Consider the following 27117-nt stretch of genomic DNA (forward strand, 5'->3'; position numbering starts at 1 on the left):
ATGTTATTAACTAATTTAAATGAACTGTCTACAAATTTCATTGTACTTTTATCTTATTGTTGATTCTTGTATAAGGTACTTTGACTTTTAATCAACATGCTGTTCATTTGTGTAAAATGATTTTGCTAAATTAAATTTCTGTTACTTCAGATTTAACTGGATCATTTATACAATGATGGGTATCACTGATGCTCTCATTTAAAATGTTTTTCTTCAGAAAAAAATCATTCTTTTCCTGTCAGGTACCTTGCAGGGAAAAACAAACCTGAAATTTCTTTAAGCAATATTTTTGATTTACTGTTATGCTCTGGTGTCAAAATAATAGTGTCTTATTCAAAGGGAATCTACAGAATGGGAAAGGATATTCACCCAGTACCCATCTGATAAAGGATTAATAACAAGGGTATATAAAGTACTGGTTGACCTCTACAAAAAGAAAACACCCAACCCCATCAAAAAATGGGGCAAAGAAATGAACAGAAACTTTCTCAAGGAAGAAATACGAATGGCTAAAAGGCACATGAAAGAATGCTCTTCATCACTAATCAGGGAAATGCAGATCAAAACAACTATGAGATACCACCTCACACCACAGAGACTGGCTCACATCCCAAAGAACAAAAACAACCGCTGTTGGCGTGGATGTGGGGAGAAAGGAACCCTCCTACACTGCTGGTGGGAATGTCGACTGGTTCAGCCCTTCTGGAAAACAATATAGTCGATTCTCAAAAAATTAGAAATTGAGCTTCCATTTGACCCAGCAATACCACTCCTGGGAATATACCCTGGAGAAGCAAAAAAATATAGTCAAAATGACATCTGCACCTGTATGTTTATCGCAGCACAGTTTACAATAGCCAGAATCTGGAAAAAAAAATGAATGCCCGAGAACAGATGACTGGCTAAAAAAACTTTGGTACATCTACACAATGGAATACTATGCAGCGGTTAGAAAGCATGAAGTCATGAACTTTGCATGTAAGTGGATCAACATGGAAAGTATCATGTTGAGTGAAATGAGTCAGAAAGAAAGAGACAGCCACAGAAAGATTGCACTCATATGTGGAATATAAAGTAGCAAAGAGGTATGATCTAGTGAAGATGCAACCTCTGGCAGAAAGCCGTCTGGACTTAGTCACTAAAATACTAAAATACAGAAATCTAGAACCTCACAGCCGCTACTGTGGCCACATGACCTCATATCTCCTCAATCGCAGCAGTGGAAAAAAATTATCAAATGCTTCCTTTCCAGCAGGTCCGACTCTGGGGGGGAAACTCCAAACAATAATAGTGAGGTTTTTGTTGTTGTTGTTGTTGTTGTTGTTGTATGTAATCAAGGTAAAAAGAAAGTAAAGTATAACTTACTAACTACACAGATGGAGTGGGGGACCGGGGGGCAGGGCGGGGTGGGGTGGGAGGTTTACTGTGGTTCTTGGTGGTGGAATACAAGCACTGGTGGAGGGATGGGTGTTCGAGCATTATGTAACTGAGACTTAAGCCTTAAAGCTTTGTAACTTTCAACATGGTGATTCAATAAAAAAATAAATTAAAAAAAATAAAATCTCAAAAATATAATAATGTCTTAGGTTTCAGGCAAGCTTAAGTTAGATGTATCAATAAATTACCAAGATAAGACATAATAACTGTATCATCACTGTCACTATCATCCCATTGCTCATCGATTTGTTGGAGTGGGCACCAGTAACGTCTCTCATTGAAAGACTTATTGTTACTGTTTTGGGCATATCCAATACGCACGGGTAGCTTGCCAGGCTCTGCTGCGCAGGCTCAATACTCTCGGTAGCTTGCCAGGCTCTCCGAGTGGGGTGAAGGAATTGAACACCAGTCGGCCGAGTGAGAAGCGAATGCCCAACCGCTGTGTTATCACTCCAGCCCCTAACTGCATGATAGCATTGAAAATTATTTTTGCGTTCTCATTTAAAACAATGAATTGCACACTCATCTATAATCAAAATTCTTTTGTGGAAGTTGTGCTATTGAATAGTCTGTGGCAAAATTCATGAGTTGGACAGTGCGGCAAAGATAAATTTTCACTTAAGGGGTAAAGGCAGTGAGTGGGTAACCAGAAACCCATTTGTATTGAGACAGCTGAAGATACCAATTTATCTCTAGAAATATTCAAAGCAACAAGGCAAAGAGATTATGACTTTAGGGAGTACAAACCTATTGGGAATAATGTTAATACTAATAAAAAAAAGGCACAAAAGGGCTACAGCTTCTGCTGCATGCTCTCATAATTTCAGTTGGATATCCATTTATGAGCCTCTTCACACAAAGATCTCCCCATCAGATCCAAGAGAAAATCCAGTTTTCTAAAATAAAGTGAAAGTAGCAATACAGAGGTTCTGCAGCCCAGCAAATGGAAGATTAAAAAGTGAGGTAGGGATCGAAAGACAGCACAGCAGGTAGGGCACTTGCCTTGTAGGCAGCCAACCTGGATTTGATCGGTGGCACCACATATGGTCCCCTGAGCAGCACCAGATGTGGTTCCTGAAATCAGAGTCAGAGGAAGCTCTGAGCACAGCCAGGTGTTGCCCCAAACAGAAACAAGATTATAAATTAATTTCTAACTATAAGCTAAGTCCTATGATTATAGGCAAGAGTGTAAACTTCTAGGTTTCTAAGACGCTCTATCTTAATTGCTCTATTGTATGACCGAAATACATGCAAGTTTGTAAGTCTGTAACTGCATCTTAGCTGTTCTCTCTAGAAGTGATGCTAATTATGGCCATCATATTGGATGGTGTTAGATAGGGTTGGATAACAGGGGAGTGGGAAGTGTACATGTGATTTGTCAAAATAAGCACATTGGATATTTATATTTATGTAATATTCTTTGTTGATTTTTTAAATCTCAAGAATAGTATAACATTTTTGTTGTTATTTTGTGTTTGGGGGCTACCCTGAGAGGGAAATGCTCAGGGGCTGTCCTTGGTTCTGTACTCAGAAGTGAGCCCTGGAAGTGCTCAGGGGGTCATGTGGTGCCCAGGATTTGAACTGGTATTTGTGGCATAAAAGGCAAATATTTTACCTCCTATACTATCTCCCTAGTCCATATTTATTCATTTATTTATTTATCTATCTATTTATTTATTTATTTATTTATTTATTTATTTATTTATTTATTTTTGGGTCATACCGAGCAATGCTCAGGGGTTACTCCTGGCTCTGCACTCAGGAATTACTCCTGGTGGTGCTGGGGGGACCATATGAGCTGGGGATTGGACCCAGGTTGGCCATGTGTCAGGTAAATGCCCTACCTGCTGTACTATCACTCCGCCCCCCCCCCATAATTTTTAAACAGGAGTTATGGGGCTTTTTTCTATGTTATGCTTTTCCTATGTCTTAAAGCTGACACAGGTATGTGCATAATTATCCTATTGAATGAGCTATTTTTTCCTCCAGTTTTCCCTGGAGTATTACCTCTGGGAGTCTGTTTTCAAGGATGAGTCTGTGTTGCCTTTGATCAAGTCTCACACAAAGTCTTTTCTCCGACCTCTCATCCTCATGCCCTTAAAACCTAGGATGTAGGTTACCAGAACTCAGCAGATTCCTCCTGGCAGAAACCCCGAGGAGATTCCCTCCTGGGAATCCCTCCCCAGACCTTTTCACTCTGAGCTTTATGCTTTCTCTTTTGTCTTCTTTGCTGCTCCTCTAGGTTTATTTTCCTTCCCACTGTCTCAATCACCATAAAATATATATATTTTGTCTAGTTTACTGCTTTCTTCAAATAGAGCTAGGTACCTGACCAGGAAAATATTGCAAAAAATATTTCTATTAAAATTTGTTGCTTATATTTATCATTAGACATTTTATCTAAAACCCCAAACTAGTTGATTTCTTGCACTTTAGTCTTCTAAGTTGCTTGCACTTTTGCCTTAAAAGCAAGGCATAGGATTAGGTAATTAACATTTATTATACTATGTTTCAGGTCCTATGGATAATATTGTTGATAGGGATCACACTGTTTTGCTTATTTCTAATATTCAAGAACCTGATAGTCCCATACTGTGAGTATTTTGCATTGCAGTATATAGCTCAAAGCCACACAAAAACTGAAAGGAAAAACTAGAGTTCAGCCCTCAGCCCTATAGCTTCAGAGCTATATCTTCAATATCTGCACCAACCACACACCAAAAATGATATTAACTGCAGCTTCAACCTTGTTCTTACATAACTACAGAGTGCAAACACTTAAAAATACACTTGGTGTTTTATATTATGTAAATAAATCATTAAGGAACTCACAGCTTAGAAGAGAGCTAATGCTGGCTGGGAATGTAGATCAGCAGAAGAGCATTTGATACGCTTTTTGAGGCTCTAGGCTTGATTACTATCCCTGAATATAAATCCTACTAATTTTTACATGACTTGAATGAGAAAGGACCGGAGTTATATCTCTGGCATTGCATGGTCCTATGGGATGTGCTAGGGATCAAACCCAGGTTGGCCGAGTGCCAGGTAAATGCCCTACCTGCTGTACTATCACTCTGCCCCCCCCCCCCCACAGCAACACAGCACCACATTATCCCTGGGTTCACTGTATCACTGTATCACTGTCATCCCATTGTTCATTGATTTACTCTTGTAGGCATCAGTAATGTCTCCATTCATCCCAACCCTGAGATTTTAGCAGCGTTTCCTTACTCATCTTTCCCAACAATTGGAGTCTCCTTCAGGGTCAAGGGAACAAGACCTGTTATTGTTACTGCTTTTGGCATATTGAATACGCCACGTGGAGCTTATGAGGCTCTGCTGTGGGGGCGGGATGTTCTTGGTTGCTTGCCAGGTTCTCCCAGAGGTATATATATACATGATCTGGCTCTATTAATACAATACAAATAGACTTCAACACAAGAAATATTAGTAGAGACAAAAAGAAGCACTTCACAATGATAAAATCATAAATATGAAAGACATCTACAAGCCTGTTCCTTAAACCTAGGATATAAGGAAAGACAAATCTGTTACTTTAGGACACCATGTTGGCTGGTGTTATGTGGACAACTGGACAACTAGTTGTAACTTCTCTCAGTTCCCTTTCTAGAGACTGATTCCTTCTACCAGTGCTCCAGTCTAAAACCATCAACTCAATACAAAACACATGGCCCCAGAGAAGAAGGACTATGTGGAATGAGAAGGAGAAAGTAGGATCTTTAATTGGAACTGACTCTAGATTTTAGAATTATACAGATCAAAAGTCAAGTGCTGGAACACTTAAATGGGTCTCAGTTTCCTTTGCCCAGACTGGTTGACTGAGTATTGCAGGGGATGGTCCAAGTCCTCTGAGCACTGCTCAAGAGCCCCTTACAACAAAACAAATATGCTTAGAGAAAAATAATACAACAGGTGATGAGTGACATGAGAAAGACAGAGATAGAGACACCTTATGGAAAATCACAAGGTTGGATGTGGATAATAGTCAGACTTAGGAGAAGTCCTGAAGTAGCCTTTTTCAAATTTTCTCATTGAAGATCTCCATAACAGCAAAGACTATCAGACAAGGCAATTACAATATAATCATCAATATCATCATCGCTACCTTTTTGCTTTTTTGTTTTTATTTATTTTGGTTTCTGCTTCATACCCAACTGTGCTCAGGGTTTATTCCTGACTCTGAGCTCAGGAATCACTCCTGAATGAATGGGAGACCAGATGGGGTGGCAGGGATTAAAACTGGGACATTCCATGCAAGGTAAGTGTCTTACCCCACTGTACTATCTCTCTGGCCCCATGCCACATATTTTTGCATAAGTACAATTTCAGAAAACAAGCAGGGAAGTTACAATGCTTACCACTTGCCTAGTAAATGAGATAAACTGTAGAAGAAAGCATCTTTGAGGAGGAATTAAAGAGAGAAATTAAGATGTTTGCAGCACTCTGGCGTCACTAAAGGATGTTTACCACTGTCAAGCTTGTGTTCATAGATGCTTATGAAATAAAATTACTACTTCAAATCCCACCATAAACAGATATTTATGTTAAGTCAGAGATGATGCTATTATTAGAGCATTTTTCAGCTACTGTGTGGTTTTTCTTAGCCACCTCAGACACTACTATTAATCCATCTTAATTTGAATTGCCTCTCATATATCAAAAACATGTAAATTTTCTTATTTTTTTTGAGAAATTGGTCTTGGTTTGCTTTTCTTAGTTCTTTTCTCACATTAGTTTCTGCTTGATACATTTTTTGTATCTCATGATACCTATATCTGATACTGCGTTTAAAATGAAACTAAGGAATAAAGGAGAACATGGAAACCTGGATCCTTTGATGTGGGTCTTTCCTCATCTTAACTAGTTGACATTGGAAAGTTCAATGTAATTGTAGGTAATGAAACAAAATATGAAGAGTTTTGTATAACAGGAACAAGGCCAGAATCATTCTCTGAAGACTGAATGTTATAGGTACTGTTTACTATAAGTAAACACTAAAAAATTTGACTTGATGGCTTCTAAGTATCTATTGCAAACCTTAATGCCCCAAAGTAAAGAGAGAGAGTAAGAAGGAAAGTGCCTGCCATAGAGGCAGGGGGTCGGAGGTGGGGGTGGGAGAGATATGGGGACATTGGTGGTGGGAAACATACACTTGTTGGAGGGATGGGTGTTTGATCATGTGTGACTGAAACTCAATCATAAAAGCTTTGTAACTGTATCTCATGGTTCAATTAAAATAAAACTGAACAAAATTTTGACTTGCTATCACAATTTCAATGGGACCAGTCAGTTCCAGAATAATTTTTTCCATCACTGTCACTGTCATCCCGTTGCTCATCGATTTGCTCGAATGGGCACCAGTAACATCTCCATTGTGAGACTTGCTGTTACTGTTTTTGGCATATTGAATATACCATGGGTAGCTTGCCAGTCTCTGCTGTAGGGGTGAGATACTCTCAGTAGCTTGCCAGGCTCTTCAAGAGGGGCAGAGGAATTGAACCCAGGTCGGTCAAGTGCAAGGTAAATGCCCTACCGGATGTGCTCTAGCTCCAGCCCAATTTTAGCTCCAGCCCAATCCGAGTCATGGCATTGTGGGATTTTTTTTCCATAAATCTGCAAAACTTCTCAAATATGACAATAATAAAACACTCAAATCTAAGACACTTAAAGTAGTTCATAACCCTTTGTCTGGGTCTGTGTTCTCTCATTTTAATCACTAATTAAGTGAGTCAGAACTTCTAAAAGCAAAAACGTAGTGAGAGTCATATTATTCACCAATAGGTTTACTTTCACCATAGTCTAAACAAGCTATCATGGTATAAGATCTGTCATATAATCAGTATTCAAGGGACAGGCTAGTGAGCAATATAAATTTGGCATTATTTCTAAATTCTAATCTCATGATATCCCTCAGAGCAGGACGTATACTCACCCAAGGATTCTGATAAACTTTATTCTCATGAATCCCAACTCCTTTTACTTTGTGTAACCAGGTAGACAGTAAAGGCTAAAATATTCTTCACTTCTGGCTTCTGTACATTTCCCATTCCATTAGTACTCTGACATGAATGCATAGTTAACAAAGATTGACTCAATTTCCTTCACTAGTTATGCAGCTATGGAAGAGGAGTTCCTTAAATAGCTTTTCTTAGCTTCTCTATGACAACTAAGAAATGATGTGGGGGTACAAACCACAACAAAGAAGAAGCAATTAAAAGTGTATAATTGGTAAATCATTTTCCTCTTGGGTATAGAGAAAGTGCACCTCTGCTAATGGGTCCCTTGTTTAGGCTACAGTCTCTTCCTACTCAAAAAGATTTTAGCCAAAGAGTGAAACTGCACCTAGCTTTGCACAGTGATGTTCTAGGTGAAACTATTGCATCCCTTCAAGATGGGAAGATGTGGTTGTAAAACAGGCTGCTCACTCAGAGTAAAAGAGCTGTTCAAATTAAGAATTCTATTCATTGTGTTATTAATAGTAGAAGTTAAATGACAAAGAGCACTGGAGAAAGAAAACACTCTAAGTATTTGATCTCTAATTATGATTGTCACCGAGTTTTGTCCTTTTAAAATTCTATGCCCTATAATGCCGGTTTCTTCTTGATCCTCAGTTCCCACTAAATAAACATGATCTCTTGATTGTGGCTTTCCTTTTTTAAAATTAACATAATCTTGGTTTACAATACAGTATATGTTTTAGGTATACTTAAAAATAACCTAGAATAATTTAAGCTGGAAATTTCTAGGGATAATCTATTCAAATAGCCCCAATTGCCTGCTGAGAATCGTAAAGTCAGAGAGGCTAAGAGAATTGCCAAGTATCATGCAGCTCTCTGGTAAAATAGCTTAATGAAAATAAATTAAATATGTGGGTACTTCCCTGCCTACAAAGCACTTTCATTTAACATAAATACATATGTACAATTTCTTAACTTCATAATTGAATCTAATATTCAGTAGCTCTGTGTGGCATATATGGCATTATTTCATATATACATATCTGAAAATTGGGAAAATGCAGTAAACTATTCATAATTGACTCGACTTAACATAGTTCCTAGTTAATTCCATTATCCTGTATATAAACTATGTCCTAGAGTAGGTCATTATATTGATAATAAAATTACATATTTCTCACAAAGTATTTCTCAGTATTTAGTACACATTGTACTTTATACCAGCAAGTGTTATTTATATTTTAGTTCTTTCTAACACATCAGATAGCACTGAAGTAATGGTTCACTGAGAATATCGACTTAAATTCCTTATATATTTTTTCAGCTAGTTGCACAACTTATAAATATCTTCTTTAGCTTTGGGGCCATACTTGGTGATGCCCAGTGTTTATTCTTGACTCTACTATTCAGGGATTACTCTTGGCAGTGCTTGGATGACCATATGTGGTGCAGGGGATCTAACCTGAGTTGACTCCATGCAAGGCAAGCACCATACCCATTGTCATATAGCTCTGATCTCTCTTAATTTAATTTTTTCATTTCTCTGTGTTTTTTTTACTCTACAGAAGCCTCTTAGCTTGATATCATTTCCTTTAATTTTATCCCCATTAATTAGAGTTGAATAGCAAAGCATATAAATAAAACGAATGAAAACTAATGAAAACTAATGAAAAAGAAATACATTATTTTCACTAATCTTGTTTCCTTTTAAATGGAGTTCATCTACTACGTTAGATGCTAGGGACACATAAAGTGTTGGGGCTGGACTGAGCCTTCAATTACCCATGAAAATGGGAAAAATTTCTCATGTGTCCTGACTGGTATGGATGGGGCTGAACATCTTTTTCTTTAAGCTGCGTTCAATAAATAACATGAGTTTTAGTTTACTGAAAGAGTCAGTTTCCCTCTTCTCACAGAAACCTGGACCCAGCTTGTTTTTGACATATAGATTCCAGGTGCTAGTCCAACCCAGTCTTTGTGACGTAGATTCCAGATGCTGGCCCAGCTGGTCTTTGGGATGCAAACCCAGGTCCTTGTAATCCAAGAGAGGTTTTGGTTTTGGTTTTGTATTTCTTTCAGGAGGTGGAGACCCACTGACTTGCAGACATAAGGAAACAATGCATACCTTACTGCTTCGATGTTCTCTGTCTTTTGATGACATTGCTGTATTGAGCCCTTTAGAGGTATGTACAGTAGGATGGTAATAAAAGGAATCTCAGGACACTCTACCTTTGTCACAGGATCTGAGTGAGTCCCGTGATCCTCCATGAATTATAATTTCTCTCACGTTCCTTGTCTCAGCGCCTCCGACTGAACGAATAGATATTGATATTGATATTTTAGACAAGGTCAAAATATCAATGTCAACTACATAAACTAATCTTTGCTGGGGGTGGCTGGCCACGTCCAGCTATATTCACCGCTGATCCCTGACTGCATGCTCAGGGAACCATATGTGGGGGATCAAACTGGACCGAAAAGGTCCAAGGCAAGTGACTTAACCCCTGCACTATATCTTTGAGCCATACATAAACCAATCTTACTTGGAAGGAAAAATAACATAGGTAGTGAATTAATCATTTAATTTAAAAACTGGTGCCAGGTACTAGAAATGACTTTTTATATAAGCATTATATCTTAAAATAGTCTTAAGATAGTTCTGAAGATGTAACACCTGAAGACTATCCTAAGATTTGGGCATCATGACTAAGAAACGGAGGGTAAGTTAGAGCAATTTGTACTTCACCAATCAACTTTGTGAGATTCATAGCAGGTAGCTGCTACACTGGGAAGGATGTAGTCAACTTCTGGATAATAAAAATTCTTGTTGCAACATTACAATAATTTCTTTGTGTTGATTTTTTTTGTCGGGGGTGGTGGATCATACCCGGTGGTGCTCAGGGGTTAATCCTGGATCTGTGCTCAGGGATCCCTTCTGTTGGGATCCCGGGGTTGCAGGGGGGACGGGAAATTTATAGGATGCTGAGGATCCAACCTGGGTCAGCTTCATGAAACATAAAGGCCCTACCGCTATACTATCTCTACAGCCCCCTGATAATTTCTTACCTGCCATCTTCATCACGATCACGAAATCCCTTTAATCACTGATTTCTAGGGTGGGCTCAGTAATCTTTTATTTCATCCTTTCCCTGAGATCTTAGAAGTCTATCTCAACTCGGCCCTCCTAATGATGTCCCACTGGGGGCTCTTTCAGGGTCAGGGGAATGAGATCCAGCTTGTTACTGAATTTAGCATATGAATACACCATGGGAAGCTTGCAAGGCTGTCCCATGTGGGCAGGAAACTCTTAGAAGCTTGCCAGTTTCTCCCAGAGGGAGAAGTAGGCTACAAGATATCAAGCCTTGCTTTTAAGTCTCTCTCTGGATGTTGGCCATTGATGGGATTACACACACCTGGGTTCCTCTGCCGGTACCTTCATGCACAAGGCCTGTCTGAACGTGTAGAGAGGGGCCTCCAGCATGGCTGTAGTTAGGTTCCGGTGGTCTTCGGCCACCGGGAGCTCTGCTTGGGTGGGGAGGGAAGCTGGAGCCCATCCTCTCTGAGGGGCCCTGGGGAAGACAGCCAGGCGTGTGGGCAAGAGACTATTTTTAAGATAGCAATTTATAAGAAGATTAAATAAGTAAGGTAGAGGGTAGAAAGTCAGGGAGAAATGAGCAGCACATATATTTATCTTTCTAATTCGCTTGACTCCTCCCATTATTTATCTCACTGCACTTCTCTGTTCCTGTTTGTAATTTAAGTGTTTTTGTTAAAAACTCTTTTCACTTCAATGACTTAATTATAGCAATTATTTTATTTTTACTAAAGTATAAACAAATGTTTAACAATTAAATATGAAGACAGAAGTGCAAAATCAATAAAGAAAAATAACAGTGTTGTGACATCTGACCTTATTATTGCTTCAAATGTATTATATTTCAGTTCCTCTGTTTTCAAAACATAGGGCTTTATCTATTACAATTATGAAACAGATCTTTTAAACAGACATCAACATCAATGAAACATCCTGAAACACATCACCTTGTGTGATAATGAATATGCCAGCTGATTTCCACTTTTCCCTAACTATTCTTATACCCATTGATATGTCACTCACGTAATCTAACTTGTCTTTCTTAAAATGGCAAAATAAACCTGTTCAAACACACTTCTTACTGAGATGAATGTATTGCCCACTTCATCACCCTCTTAAGAGCTTCTTTTATCTCCTGTTTCTCAGGCTATAGATTAGAGGGTTTAACATGGGAATGAAGATAACATAGATCACTGACAGCACCTTGTCTTTCTTCTTGGGGTGACTAGAACTATGGTACATATACAAGCAAGGACTGAGCCACAGAAGAGGGTTAGTCATAATAGCCAAGTGAGAGGGACAGGTATTGAAGGCCTTGGCACTGCCTTTCACTGAGGATATTTTCAGGATAGCAGCTGCAATAAAGCCATAGAATAATAAGATAATGGACAAAGAACCAAACCCAATAAATAGAGCCACCAAAACAAATAATTATTTGGTTGATGAAACAATAAGAGCAAGACAAGATAATAATGTTGGGTAAGTCACAGAAGAAATGTTGAATGACATTTTTCCTACAATAGTAGAGCTTAAAGCAAGGAGTTGTTTGAACTAAGGAACCAAGTAAACCAATTCCAAACATCCTAAAAACCATTTTCTGACAGAGGCCAGATTCCATGATGTTGAGTACTACAGAGGGTTATCAATGGACATATAGCTGTCATAAACCATGGAAGCTAAAAGCCAACGCTCAGACAGACCCATTCAGGATGTAACAAAATGCTGGATAGCATGGGCAAAGAAAGAAATTAACTTTTCATCTTTGAAGAAATAAGAAAGCATCCTTGGGTTGATGAATATAAAACAGATGTTTATAAATGAAGACAACTGAGAAAAAAAAATACTTCAGTGTGTACAGGTGAGAGTTCATTCTGATTAGATGATAATACCCAGGTTCCAGAATAATGTTACAAGTCAGAGTACTAGGAAGCCTGGAAAAAGAATAAGCTGCAACTGTTTGTCATCTGTGAGTGCTAGGAGAACAAATGTGTCTACTGGGGTGTGATTTCTATCCCTTTCCATAGAGATACTTGATTTCATCTTCTAAAAAAGGATGAAAAGAGAAAATAAATTAATTTTAAAAAACAAAATAAATATTCCTAATTTTGAGTCACTCATTAGACTAAAGAGTGAATATGACTGGTGTCCACACATGCCTAAGAAATGAAATTACCACCACAAAACCTACTGCAAACAGCGAATTATGTTAAATCAATGATGATGTTGCTAATCTTTTTTTTTATTTTATATTATTTTATTTTATTTTTTTTTACAGAGTTCTCAGGTTTATGTCTCAGTTATACTGTATTCAAACACCATCCCTTCACCAGTGCCCATATTCCAACACCAAAATCCCCGGTATACCCCCCGCCCCCCACCCCAACTGTATAACTGATGAACCTCACTTTATTTTCTCTTCACCTTGATTACGTTCCATATTTCAACACAAAACTCACTATTGTTGTGGGAGTTATATCCCCAAACAAGATAACCCTAATAAGGAGGCATTTGATAATTAGTTTTCCATTCAAAGATTGTATGTTTTCAGGTTTTAGAAAAGGTCGGATCTGTCCCAGTCCCGAATCCTGGAGCCATGTTAGTTGCTGCTCAGTGTCGCCAGGGTTCCATCTGGAGAAGGTGTGCTGGCGGCACCTCCTCCCTCCGGCCCCCCGGTGTTGCTGGCCCCGATTTGGGTCCGGAGCATTGTCCGGGCCGCGTTGCTCACCAGAATGCCTGCCGCTTCTCTCGATGTTGCTAATCTTAAAGCCCCCACTAAGTTCCCATGAACTTAGTCAGTCACCCCAGAATCTACTATCTTTTTATTAACCTTCATTTTAGTTGATTTTTATTTATCAAATACTACTTTCTTCTTCTTTTTGTTCTTGTTCTTCTTCTTCTTCTTCTTCTTCTCCTTCTTCTTCTCCTCCTCCTCCTTCTCCTTCTTCTTCTCCTCCTCCTCCTCCTTCTCCTTCTTCTTCTTCTTCTCCTCCTCCTCCTCTTCCTCCTCATTCTCCTCTTCCTCCTTCTCCTTCTTCTCCTCCTCCTCCTCCTCTTCCTCCTCTTTCTCCTCCTCCTCCTCCTCCACCTTCTCCTCCTCCTCCTTCTCATTCTCCTCCTCCTTTTCCTCCTTCTCCTCATTCTCCTCCTCCTTCTCCTCCATTTTTAGAAAAATAGTTATCTTGGTTTTCTTTATCAGTTTTAATTTCTCATGTTATTCTTGGCATGATACTTCTTCTTTCCTCATACTTACCTGTATTTGGTGCTGCTTGGAAAAGAAAGCAAGTAATAAATGAAAAAACGAACATTGAAGAATGCAGCTTTTGATGTGTGCCTGTTTTCATTAGTCTTTCATAATGTCCACTTAGTAGACAAGGGAAAGGTCAATGTAATTATAGATGATGAAACAAAGACTGAAAAGTTTTATTTTAAAGGACTAACTTGACAATATTGCTCTCAAATCCTGATTTAAATTACTCTTTATTAGAAATTACTTTCTTTTGAAACTGACATATTAATTGGACCCCCTCAGTTCAGGAATAATTCCCTCCTTAAGTCTTGTGAAACTGATCAAATATGAACTAGTAATGAAAACGTTAATGAGATCTCCTTAAAATAGCTTCCACAACTTTCTCTGGGTCTGTGTTCTCTCATCTCATTTTAGCACTGTCTTTGCACCTGATTTGCTCGAGCGGACACCAGTAACATCTCCATTGTGAGACTTGTTACTGTTTTTGGCATATTGAATATGCCATGGGGATGGCAAGTCCAAAGGTAGAAGCTGTCTCTGTGCTTAGGGTTCGCTTGATCCTTTTAAAGGTATTGAAAATAGAGTGTATCAATAAAATTTTTTAAAAGTAAAATTTTCCAAAATTTTAATTGTTCCCACCTAGATTTTTACATTTAGTATTTTTCTTTATTAGTGTTGCAGGCAGGAAGATGGGGGGGTGAGGGGGTGGCGCAATGTAAGATGGGTAAAACATTGTCTGAAACCTAAACAGTGCCTCAGGCATGAAGACTTTTGAGACCCATCTCAGGAGCTCTGAAACTACTGAGATGCAGAATTGCAGGCCAGGTGCAAGGATGGCTTCCCTAGAGGAGAAGAAGCTGGATGCCCTGGAGGAGAGGATCGGACAGATTCACACAAAGAAGATCCAAAGACCATTAACTGTTTCCATTTTTCCCTCTTGGCAATTACCCTAGCTATAGACTGGGTGGGGCAGTTTAGGAAACTGCTTATAAACGAATTTAAGGGAACAGTCTGCTCATTTGTCGGCATCTCCTCTTGCGCTGTGCACTGTGTTACTCAGGATGTGTACTTTGGGCTCTTTCCAATCTGGAGAAGCCTGAGTTCTCTCCTGAGCACATATCTTTGTCTACCTCTCTACTTCCCTCCCATAATTTCCTGAAGTAAGTTGCTTTACTTCACTAGTCCTCTCCTCTGGAAATTCTATTCTCTGAGGGAAAGGCCATGAACTTGAAAAGCCTGCGTAAGCGTTAGGACTGACTTATCATTTCCAGCAAAGACCAATGCCTTGCCTGCTTCCCGCTCTGGGTTCCATGGCAGAGAAATTGGATGGTAGGGATCATTTTCCAAGTCAGGTGGAGTTAAGTGAAACTCAGGTGCCTCATGGGGTTAACGAAACACAAATTCTATACCTTACAGGGGTAAGGGGTAAGGCTGGAGCAATAGCACAGTAGATAGGGTTTTTGCCTTTCATGTGGCCGACCAGGGTTCGATTCTCAGCATCCCATATAATCCCCCAAGCACCGCCAGGAGTAACCCCTGTGCATCACTGGGTGTGATGCAAAAAAAAAAAAAAAAAACAACCCTCAGATCACTGGAGGTGGGTCGGAAGGAAGTGTAGACCTTGGGGCCTCTCTCCTCCTCACTTTACATTAGCTGCTCAGGGAATCCTTCACTGGTGGGAGTCATACCTTCCATTGGCAATACTAGGAACAAAATTAAAAGTCACAAAAAATACAGTTTTTCCAAATTAATTGAATTGGCTAAATTGATTTGAGAAATGGAAAGTTAAGCCCTTGCCAGAATCAATTCTTGCAAGTTAATTATACATAGCACTCTAGCACCATTGTCCTGTTGTTCATCAATTTACTCAAGCAGGCACCAGTAACATCTCTGCTGTGAGACTTGTTGTTACTGTTTTTGACATATCGAATATGCCACGGGTAGTTTGCCAGGCTCTGCGGTGCGGGTGGGATACTCTCCGTAGCTTGCCAGATTCTCTGAGAGGGACAGAGGAATCGAACCCCGGTTGGTCACATGCAAGGCAAACACCCTACCTGCTGTGCTATCGCTGCAGTCCTAATTATATATAGTAGCAAAATAATTATTTAGTTCATGTCAATACCTCAAAACTCATTTATTTTCCACAGGAGTACTAATTATAATGTTTCCAATCTAATTCTTGAGTAGTGTTTACTTTCAGGAAGCTTGTGATTCACACGGTCCCTTGGTTCTATCTCTGACAGGTTGACAGGCACCATCTTGCAGCTATTCTTGTTTCTCCACATTGTCAAGTAAAACTTCTGTTCTAATTTGAAAAAGGAAGTTATTACATTTAGTGCAGAGACGACTGGATGAGTTCTCAAACTACAAATTTACAGCTGTAAAGTTCAGACTGTATACAACGACTTTCCAGCAATGTAACTTCTTTAGACTTCAACCATAAACATATGAGCATGTAGCCAAAAAGCAATTTTAACTTGTGAAGTTTTTCTCTCAATGTTCATAAAAATTACGTAGATGCAATACTTCCATGTGGATTACTCTATTGTCTAATGAGATCATATTTTTTGTTGACAATGAAAATCTTCAAATATTCAGTATTAGGTTTTTTTTTCACTAAAATTCCAGTAGTGTCCTGGAAGTATGTATATTTGTACATACTGAACAACTATTTAAATATTTTTAGTCAGGTTATATAATTTGATATCATTTTCTGACTTTATTTGTCAGGGGTTAGGGTATTGTAGAGTGGGTAGGGCATGTACCTTATATGTGTAAGATGACCAGAGTCTGATCCCCAGACCCCACATGGTCCCCAGAGTATGACCAGGAGTGATCCCAGATTGAAGAGTCTGGAGCAATCCCTGAACACAGCTGGCTATGGCCCCAAAAACTAACTAACTAACTAAATAAATAAATAAATTATAGTGTCACAATCACGATCACGAAATCCCGTTTATCGTCAAGTTGCTTGAGCGGTCTCAGTAACCTCTCCATTCATCCTATTCCTGAGATTTTAGAAGCCTCTCTCTCCTCAGCCTTCCCAACAATGCCACATTGGAGACTCTTTCAGGGTCAGGGGAATGAGATTCAGCCTGTTACTGACTTTGGCATATAGATACACCATGGGAAGCTTACGAGGCTGTCCCATGTGGGCAGGAAGCTCTCAGTAGCTTTTGAGTTTCTCTCAGAAAGAGCGCTTCTGGAAGCTTGCTTTTAAGTCTCTAGATGTTGGCCATTGTTGGGATTACACACACCTGGGTTCTTCTGCCGGTATGTTCATGTGTGAGGCTTGTCCAAATGTGTGGAGAGGGGCCTTGAGCATGGCTGTGGCTAGGTTCCGGTAGTCTTTGGCTGCCGGGAGCTCTGCTCGGGGCGGGGAGGAAAGCTGGAGCCCATCCCCTCCGAGGGGCCCCGGGGAAGACAGCCAGGCATGTGAGCAAGAGACTCTCTGCCTATAATTTAAAAATATTGCTTATTTTTCTTTAAAATTTATCCATAAGGATCATTTATACCTGACTTAAAATGTGTGCCCTGCCGCTTTCGTGGCTGTGCGACCTCTCACCATATTCAAAGTGAGCAATAAAAAATAAATTATCTAGCGTCTGCCCCTGACAGACAGACTTGAATGGTGGTGGGAAAATGCGAGCAAACTATAATGCTCAAAAACAGAAGACTCTATTAGGGAAATTGTCTGCCATAGAGGCAGGGTGAGAACTGGAATGGAGGTGGGGGGATACTGTGGACATTGGTAGAGGGAAATGTGCACTGGTGGAGGATGGGTGTTCAATCATTATATGGCTGAAGCTCAAATATGAAAGCTTTGCAACTGTATCTCAAGGTGATTCAATAAAAAATAAAAATGTGTGCCCTGGAGAAAGAGAGAAGAGAGGCGCCTGCCATAGACACAGGCTGGGGCGGGGGCTGGCTTGAAAGGCTGGGAGGGAAACTGGGGACACTGGTGCTGGGAAATTACACTGGTAGAGGGATGGGTGTTGGAACATTGTATGACTGAAATGCAATCATGAACAATTCTGTAATGCTCTATCTCATGATGATTCAATTAAAAAAGATCATGATAAGGATGGTTTAAAAAAGGCATGCCCTCAGAAATTACTTATGCTGTATAAAGCACATATTTTGAGGAAAATAACAACTCAATATTTCTTTTCTTCTTTTGATTTTGTTTTTTGGGTCACACCCAGTGATGTTTGGTGGTTACTCCTGGCTCTGCACTCAGGAATTACCCCTGGTGGTGCTCGAGAGACCATATGGGATGCTGGGAATTGAACCTGGGTTGGCTGCGTGCAAGGCAAACACCCTATCCACTGTGCTATCGCTCCAGCCCCTCTTTAAATAAAAATAATTGGCTTTGATTTTTGGTGTTACATTAGTAACAGAGTAGAATCTGGCAAGATACCTGTGGTGTATTCGATATGCCAAAAACAGTAACAAGGCTCACAATGGAGATGTTACTGGTGCCTGCTCCAGCAAATGGATGAGCAATGGGATTACAGTGATGCATTAGTAATAAGATTTAGACTTCACATGTCTAAATAGTGCAAGCATAGCATTAAGAATTAATGAGGGCAGTTTTACTTTTTCCCTGTCTCTGATGCTCAATCTCAAATGAGTGTATCACTCATTGTGTAGAGTAGATTTCTTTTCCTCCTATGAGAACTCTCTAGTCCCTGCACTTGCTTGTTTTGACATTTCTCTGCTTACCTATTTCCACTCTAGAGAAGCCTGTGTTCTCTCATGAACGTGTACTTCTCCTTTTCTCTCCCATCACATCTTTCTAAATAAATTTCAATGAAAATTTTTATGGTTCATACCGCAAAAAATCTATACACTAATTTCTCCTATTCGTTATAAGCATGCTTGTTATATCTCAGGACTTAGACTTCAGGACATAAAACCAATTGGCTTTCAAAACTAGGTGTTTTGGGTACTTCTCCCCCAGGAAGAAGTCTTAAATGTTAGCATGCAAGGGATTGGGTCCAAACTTTTCATACATTGCTAAGTAACTGGGCATTGTAAGTACTTTCCTAATATGTGTTACTGTGGACATTGGATAACTCCAACACTTTTTCTCAGTTACGGTCAAGAAAAAATATCTCGAGAAGTTTGCTATTGTAGACACCCAGGTATGAAAAATCTTGTGAAAGATTAGAGGTGGGTTGTTTCTTGTTTTTGTTTTTTCCAGCCACATCTGGCTCTATTTAGGCTTATTCTTGGAGGACTTGAGGGACCATATGGCACTCCGGGCTTCTAATTCAGGTTAGTCACTTGAAAAGCAAGAACCTTAGTGCTGTACTATCTCTCTGTCCCCAGAAGTTTAACATTCTTAGAGGAGATTTTAGCTGTAGTGGGAAGAAATAATAAATTTGAGTTTAATTACTGGAGATGACCAGGGGGAACAATGCCCCAAAACACCTCTCTTAAAGCTCCCCCCCGAAAAAAGCTTAATTATTTAAAAAACAAAAGTGACTCCCCACTAAAAAGGTGAGGAGTGAGTGACTACAGGTATGCAAATCATGCTAGAGACACTTGCTTTCTTGGTAATATCCAGAATGTAGAGTTGGGACTTTCCTAAGTGGAAGACAAGAAGATATAGCAAAAAAAAAAAAAAAAAAAAGTAGACAAGACTATCAAAGGGTATTAAAGGAAAGAATTCCCTGGCAACAAAGTTCTAGATGCCTCCATCTGGTCCATGATCACCTCCAAACCACAAATTCAAAATCCATCCCCAGTCTCCTGGACCAGCTCATTTCACATGGTCCCAAGTAAGGATTGAGGATGAGTGTTAGCAAACAATAAATGCACTGAAAAAATCGGGCCACAAACTCTTATTAAGAGAGAAACTACAGAATCAAACATAGGGCCCAACGGTTAAACATGATCTTTGTACACAGGAGGGCCCAGGTTTGGTCCTGGATGCCACATAGTCCCCTGAGCACTACCAGGAGTGACCCTCATGCACAGATCCATAGCATGGCCGAGTGTGCCCACTCCAGTCCTAAAAGGATAGAAGCCACTAACTGGAGCTGCAGTGCCACCTTCTGGGAAACAAAGAGGTTTCTGGGAGGTTTCACTTTGAGCTGTAAGAATAAGAACATAAACAAAACATAAGACTTCAGCTATTTCATTGGATGGTGAGTAATCTCCTACTGCTTGAAATAACCAAGTGGTGAAGGGAAGTGGCTGAGGGGTAGGAAGAGGTGAACTAGAAGTGACATCAGCATAGCAGTGATGGCAGAGGGTCTTGGGCACTGTGGTGATGTTGAAGTGCGAAAACTGTGTGTCTCAAAACCACAAACGTTAACAATATTTAGTCATGCATCTATAGGTTAATAATAACAAATATTGAAAACATTGTAAAAATAAAATAAGTTATTTGAGGGTAATCAAAGACTTTGTTAAATAATACAATTTTGTACCCCACACCCTCTTTTCACCTGCCCCTCCCTAAAATTGGGCCGTTACACACTCTCATTCCAATGGGATAAGAGCCCATAGATAAAGTCTTAGATACGTGGATAGCTAATCGTTGACAAATGAATTAGGTACACGGAGTGGAGCAAGGAAACTCTTCAACAAACAATGTTGAGAAAACTTGATAACCACGTGCACAGAGAGAGAAAGAGAGAGACAGAGACAGAGAGAATCTGGGTTCATTTCTTACACTATACTGTAGGACTAGCACTGTAATCCCTTTGTTTGACGATTTGCTTGAGCGGGCATCAGTAACGTCTCCATTGTGAGACTTGTTACTGTTTTTGGCATATTGAATATGCTACGGATAGCTTGTCAGGCTCTGCTGTATGGGCGGGATACTCTCGGTAGCTTGCTGGGCTCTCCAAAAGGGACTGAGGAATTGAACCCTGGGTTGGCCACTTGCAAGGTAAACGCCTTACCCACTGTGCTACGGCTCCAGTCCCCATATAGTGTATGTATAGTGTAAGTACATTTACACTATACACAAAATCAACTTTAAAAATCTCAATATTTTATCTGGGTCCAAAAATACACTGAAGAAAGCATAGGCAAAACTCTCCATGAAATGTCTCAAGAGGTATCTCTAATTGTTCAACACCATTGGCCAAGAAAATCAAAGTAAAAATACACAAATAGAACTCCATAAGTCTTAGATGCTTCTGCATTGGAAAAAGTGACAAACAGGCACTTCCTCAAAGAAAACATACAGATGGTTAATTGGTAAATAAAAATGCGCACCTCCAAGGTGGAGCTGTAGTACAGCTAGAGTAATGCATTTGCTTTGCATGTGGTTCGATCCCCTGAATCCCATATGGTTCCCTGAGCACCGCTAGGAGTAGTTCCTGAGTGCAGAGCCAGGAGCAACTCCTGAGCATTGTTGAGTGTGACCTAAAAAGTAAAAAGAAAGAAAAAATTACTCTTCATCTCTTATCAAAAGGGAATTATGAACCAAAAAGATAATGAGATATAACCTCACACCAGTGAGATGGCATTCATCAAATATAATAGAAGCCATCAGTGTTAGTGGGAACGTGGGAAAAGGAATCCTCATACACTCTTGTTAGGACTATTGGCTGGTCCAGCCTCTATGGAAAATAGCACGAAGACTACTAAGAAATTAATAATTGATTTTTCATATGGCTTATCTATGTTATATTGTAGCTTCATACACAAAAGATAAAAAAGTAGTAAATCAAAAAGATACTGCAGTCCTATATTCATATAGTTACATTCATGGTAGCCAAGATGTGGAAACCCAAATGTCTGGAGTAGATGAATGGATAAAGTAACATATACAATGAAATACTGCTCAGACATAAGAAAAAAAAAAAGAATCCCTGTAGTTTTCTGCTATATGGATGGATCTGAAGGGTATCATGGCAAGTTAAGTGAGTCAAAGGGAAAAGGAAAAATACCAAATGATCTTTCTCATGTTTGGAATATAATGAAACCATAGTACAGGAATAAAAATTGATCAACGATAAGAGGACTTGATTGTCAGCCGACAGAACTGAGTTTGTTAAAGTGGGTAAAAGGAGGAAGAGGACGTTTAGAGACTAGTGTCATGATGCTGACACTTTCGTGTGAGTGAGGCTTACCAAAACTGCATGCCTGAAACATTGCTATTAACAGTAATTCAGATCACATCGCCCACATAAAATGAAGAATTTGGCCATTAGGGGGAGCATAAAGATTGGGTAAGAATATCTGTACAAAGTGGGAGATAATACTACACAAAAGCAGAGTGAATAAAAATATTTTCTTTGCATAGGCGATTTGCAATAAGTTGAGGAGGTGTCTGCTTCACCAAATATGTGAAAACAATGCAAAGCATAAATAAACATGATAAATTAAGAAACTATGCTTAACACATACAAAAATCTTCCAGCAGCCAAACGCATGAAAACAGAAATTTGTTCCAACCAATGAAGAATTGCAAATAGCTGTTTTTAAGGACAATATGATATATGAGAAAATACAAACAATTCAACAAATAATTAAATGATGCACACACATAATATGAACTTTAAGAGATCATTACTAGAAATCATTAAAATAACCATACAGAAATTCTAGAACTCTGGAATTTAGTAAATAAGATTCAAAAAAGAAATAGATTATTTATAATATATTAGATCAAGCATAAATTAGAATCATTGAGCTAGTTCAGTGTTTCTCAATCTTATACTACACTGGCTCTGTTCACCTCTTACCTTTCTCCGATTCCCATAGCCAACTAGTTGGTCCCTAGTCTTGTAAGCCATAGCTCCCCATTGTAGGATAACATGGCCTCAGGTAGTTTAGGTTTATTGGGAACTTTCCTCTGTGTTTATTTGTAACTTCTTTCTTTGTGTGCTGTTGACTTGTAAATATTGTTTTTTTCTTCTCCTTGAGTCCTTTGCATAGTTATTCAGAGCCATGTCCTTTTGTATGGGCACAGGAAGACTTGTAGCAAATGCTATGTTTTTGTAACCTGGGAGTCATTTGACTCTGCATGATATTTTCCTCCTGGGCATCTGTTCTCTCGACCTAAGCCTCAGCTGCCCTTACTTCCTAGCACCCCCAAAAGCAGGGTCCCGATGAGGGATGGGACGGACCCAGGGCAAGCGGTGAGTTATGTGCTACCCTGGCATCGCGATGGGCCTGTGCCTAATGCTTAACTATAAGTTAAGAGCTTGGTCATGGACAAATGCTGTCATGATCCAAAAAGTAATAACTAGATTCGGATCCTGCTAGTTTTAGGAATGATTAATCTGGCCTGAGTGCTGTAGTCTGAGTCTGCAAGATGTTGCCAGAAGAGCTGACCTACAAGCCTCAATGTATTTCTTACTGTGTCCGTACAAAAATGACTAGTATTAAGATATTAATGAGTTCTTAGACTTAGGAAAGGAGAAAAACCTTAAGAGGTATTTTGCCTGCTGGCAGTCAGGAAGGGCTTTGGAATGCCCTGCCCTCAGGAAGGGCTTTCTTATGTTGATTTTGCTACCTGTGTGTAGTCTAAAGGGCAAGGTGGAGAGAGACAAGTAGGGGGAGAGACTAGTGAAGAGATTCCAGAGTGAGAAGAGATCGAGAGCCGGGAGAGACAGGAGTGAATGGAATAAATGGCAACTGATCAATCAACCGGCTTGGCCCTCGTTTGCTCTTCTGTTTCCCCCTTGGCCCGGGCCGCTCCGTCTGTGCGAGCGGACCAGGACCGACCCCCTCAAACCTGGGCGCAGCCGACAGGGAGAGCCATTTATGCAATTTTCACTTGTGGCCCTCTTGAAATATCCTGGGAGCCCACAGGGGGCCATATGATTCCTTGCTAAGAAGTGATGAACTAGAAAATAGGAACTCAAACTATAAAATAAGTGATCCAAGTTGAAATCAGTATAACTTAAGAAGACTGATACACATATATCAAAGATGTTAGAACCAATAGGCTGGAACTCAAGTACAGGCAATTGGTGTGTATGAGAGTAATGCAATTAATGAACCAAAATGCACAAAATATCTAAAAGAAAATATGCTAAACACTAAAATTAAAAACATAATTAAGGGTAGAATATGTACAAATATATTCTACTCATGAGTTCTCACTGTGGTTCTTCTTTTCTCAAGGAAAATTGTATTTTGTATAATCTTTCTGTATCACACCAGTGAATTTCCATGAAAAAAGCACAGTGAGCATGTAGGGGACGTGAGTGTTCGGTGGCCAAGGGCTGCCTCCCCCGACTGGATGATGGGCGATGGATGGATGAGGGACAGGGAAACAGAGAAACCGGGCCTGGGCCCCAGGCCAGTTGGTACTCAGTTTATTCCTCTCTCCTCCCCAGCATAGTCCGATCTCTCCCTTTACAGTGCAATTGTAGTTGTGGTTTTGGTCGCAGTCCCAGTCATCAGAATTCCATCCTCTTAGTCTCCTCGTAGACCTCAAAGTCCTCTATTTCTAGTCATCATCGTCATCTAGTCCTCCTTCTAGTCATCGCCACCCTCAAGTCCTCAAAAACCTCAATGTCCCAAAGTCTTCAAAGTCTCAGTTCTCATTTTCTTTCTTTCTTTCTTTCTTTCTTTCTTTCTTTCTTTCTTTCTTTCTTTCTTTCTTTCTTTCTTTCTTTCTTTCTTTCTTTCTTTCTTTCTTTCTTTCTTTCTTTCTTTCTTTCTTTCTTTCTTTCTTTCTTTCTTTCTTTCTTTCTTTCTTTCTTTCTTTCTTTCTTTCTTTCTTTCTTTCTTTCTTTCTTTCTTTCTTTCTTTCTTTGTGATGCCCAGCGATGCACAGGGATCACTCCTGGCCCTGCACTCAGGACTTACCCCTGATGGTGCTCAGGGGACCATATGGGATGCTGGGAATTGAACCCAGGTCGGCTGCATGCAAGGTAAAGCCCCACCCGCTGTGCTATTGCTCCAGCCCCTCTCATCCTCTTTCTAATTGTCGACTTTCTAGTCTTCAACATCTAGTCATCGACTTTCCAGTCCCCTCTTACCCCTTACAGTATATAGAAATCATGAAGGGTGGGGGTACACTAAGGTGGATTGAGCATTATCATAATAACAAACAGAGGTAAAGTCACTACGTTAGAGGATTAATTTAAGGACAAAATCTCATTTGAGGAGATTACTCCAGATTACTAGGAGATCCATACAAGGGCAGAATTTCATCCAGGGTTTATTGCTTTCTCCTTTCCTCAGCTAGTAATTCATTTAAGCAATCATATTAATTTTACTTATAATATTCCTAATCATTTTGTATGAACACGGTAAGAAATATATTAAGCTTAAAGGTTGGCTCTTTCTGGGGACATCTCACTATATATTTCAGACCATAGTCCTCAGGCCAGGTTAGTCTTTCCTAACCCCAGCAAGGTCCTTATTCAGTTACCTTATTTGGGTCATGACAGAGTTTGTCCATGACCATGCTCTTAACTTATTGTTAAGTATTATGGCTCTTGGCCTGGCCCATTTCGATGCTAGGGTAGCTTACAACTTGCCCTGGGTCCATCCAGTCCCCTGTCGGGACCCCACTTTTGGGGTGGTAGGGACTAAAGGCAACTGAGGCTTAAGTCAAGTAAATACAGATGCCCAGGAGTAAATATCATTCTGTAGCCAGTTAACCCCCATGTTACAAGGCATAGCATTAACTGTCTTTCTTTCTGTTAAAAAAGACATTGCTAAATAAACCATGCAAATGACATAAAGGAAAGAGAAAAGCAATGTAGGGTGATTAGTGCTTGATGGAAACTGGGCACTGTTGTGGGAGTGTCTCAATAACCCTAAGTTCCTTGGGGGAGGAACAAAGACAATTCAATGTTATCCAACACACACAGAAACACACAGATGTGCACAGTCACATATAAGCACACAATCTACAAAATAATTGGAGAATAAAAGGTGAGTGTAGATTTTAATATAAGGATATGATGAAGCAAATCCTTTTCCATGAGGCTATACATAGTACATTGTTAGTACGGAGGCTGTCTAGAGTACAACATCCATTTAAGAAAGACTGAAATTCTGAATAATGAAGAGAAACAATGTAATATAAGAAATTTAAAATAATCGGTATGATCATCATCATCACCATTGCTTAGAGTGGCACATTTCTGAAATTGTGTCATCCATGCTACTATTTCAAACACCCATGTTTTCCAAAGGAAAATAGACATTTGAAATGTTTCAGCAAGTAAAAGAAAATCTACTTGTGTGTTCTGTTATAGATATGTTTCATTATCAACTTCCCTGTGTATATAAATTATTAATCACAGGTATATATTTAAATATAAACAAAATTGGTTTTATTTGAAACAGAAACTTTAAGCAAACTAAGATGTAGAAGTCACTGGGAAATTGTGTAAATGATTTTCTTGGTATTTGTTTCTTTTCCGCTGTTTTTCATTATGAAAGCATATTAAATTTTAACTCACTGAAAAAAAATGTTGAGCCTTCTTTATCATCCTCTTGAGTGCTTCTTTGATCTCCTTGTTCCTCAGACTATAGATAAGAGGGTTTAGCATGGGGGTGATGATAATATAGAAAACTGAGAGCATCTTGTCCTGCTTTTCAGAGTGTGTAGAATGAGGATGTAAGTAAACAAAGAAGACTGGGATATAGAAGAGTGCTACAACTGCCAAATGTGAGGCACAGGTATTGAAGGCCTTAAGACTACCTTTGATGGAAGACATTTTTAGGATGGATGCTGTGATGAAACCATAGGATAACAAAATAGCAAGGAAAGAACCAAAGCCAACAAATAAAATTGCCAAAAACAGAATCATCTGGGTGATGAAGGGACTAGAGCAAGACAAGACAATAACCTCAGATATGTTACAAAAGAAATGTTGAATGACATTTGACCCACAGTAGTACATACGAAAGGCAGGAATTGTCTCAAGCAAACTACAGATGAAACCAGTTCCAAGGGCCCCAGTCACCATCTTCTGACAGAGCCCAGGCGCCATGATGGTTGAGTATTGCAGAGGGTTACCAATGGCCACGTATCTGTCATAGGCCATGGCGGCCAGGAGGCAACACTCAGTCTGACCCATCCAGGATGCCACAAAATACTGGGTAGCACAGGCAATAAAGGAAATTGTCTTATCATCCTTGAAGAAGTCTGAAAGCATCCTGGGGCTGATGGAAGTAGAATAACAGACATCTATAGACGACAAGATGCTGAGAAAAAAGTACATGGGCGTATGCAGGTGAGAGTCCATCCTGATAAGTATAATAAGACTCAGGTTCCAGAATAAGGTCACCAGATAGACTCCTAGGAAGACTGGAAAGAGAATGAGCTGCAGCTCTTTTTCATCTGTGATTCCCAGGAAAACAAACATGACCACTGATGATGTGTAATTTCTATCTATTTCCATGGAATTGTCTGATTCCAT

The 27117-nt window shown here is 39.6% G+C and overlaps 1 protein-coding gene across 1 annotated transcript; it reads right to left on the reverse strand.

The window, feature by feature from the left end:
- Positions 1-19731: 19731 nt before the first annotated feature.
- On the reverse strand, positions 19732-27117 carry LOC129406031 (olfactory receptor 5A1-like). The gene is made up of 2 exons (XM_055143772.1): positions 26155-27117; positions 19732-19857 (listed from the first exon to the last, which is right to left on the reverse strand). The coding sequence occupies exons 1-2, from the start codon at positions 27115-27117 to the stop codon at positions 19732-19734; spliced, it is 1089 nt and encodes a 362-aa protein (XP_054999747.1).

Source organism: Sorex araneus, chromosome 6 (genome assembly GCF_027595985.1).
Source record: "Sorex araneus isolate mSorAra2 chromosome 6, mSorAra2.pri, whole genome shotgun sequence".
NCBI lineage: Eukaryota > Metazoa > Chordata > Mammalia > Eulipotyphla > Soricidae > Sorex > Sorex araneus.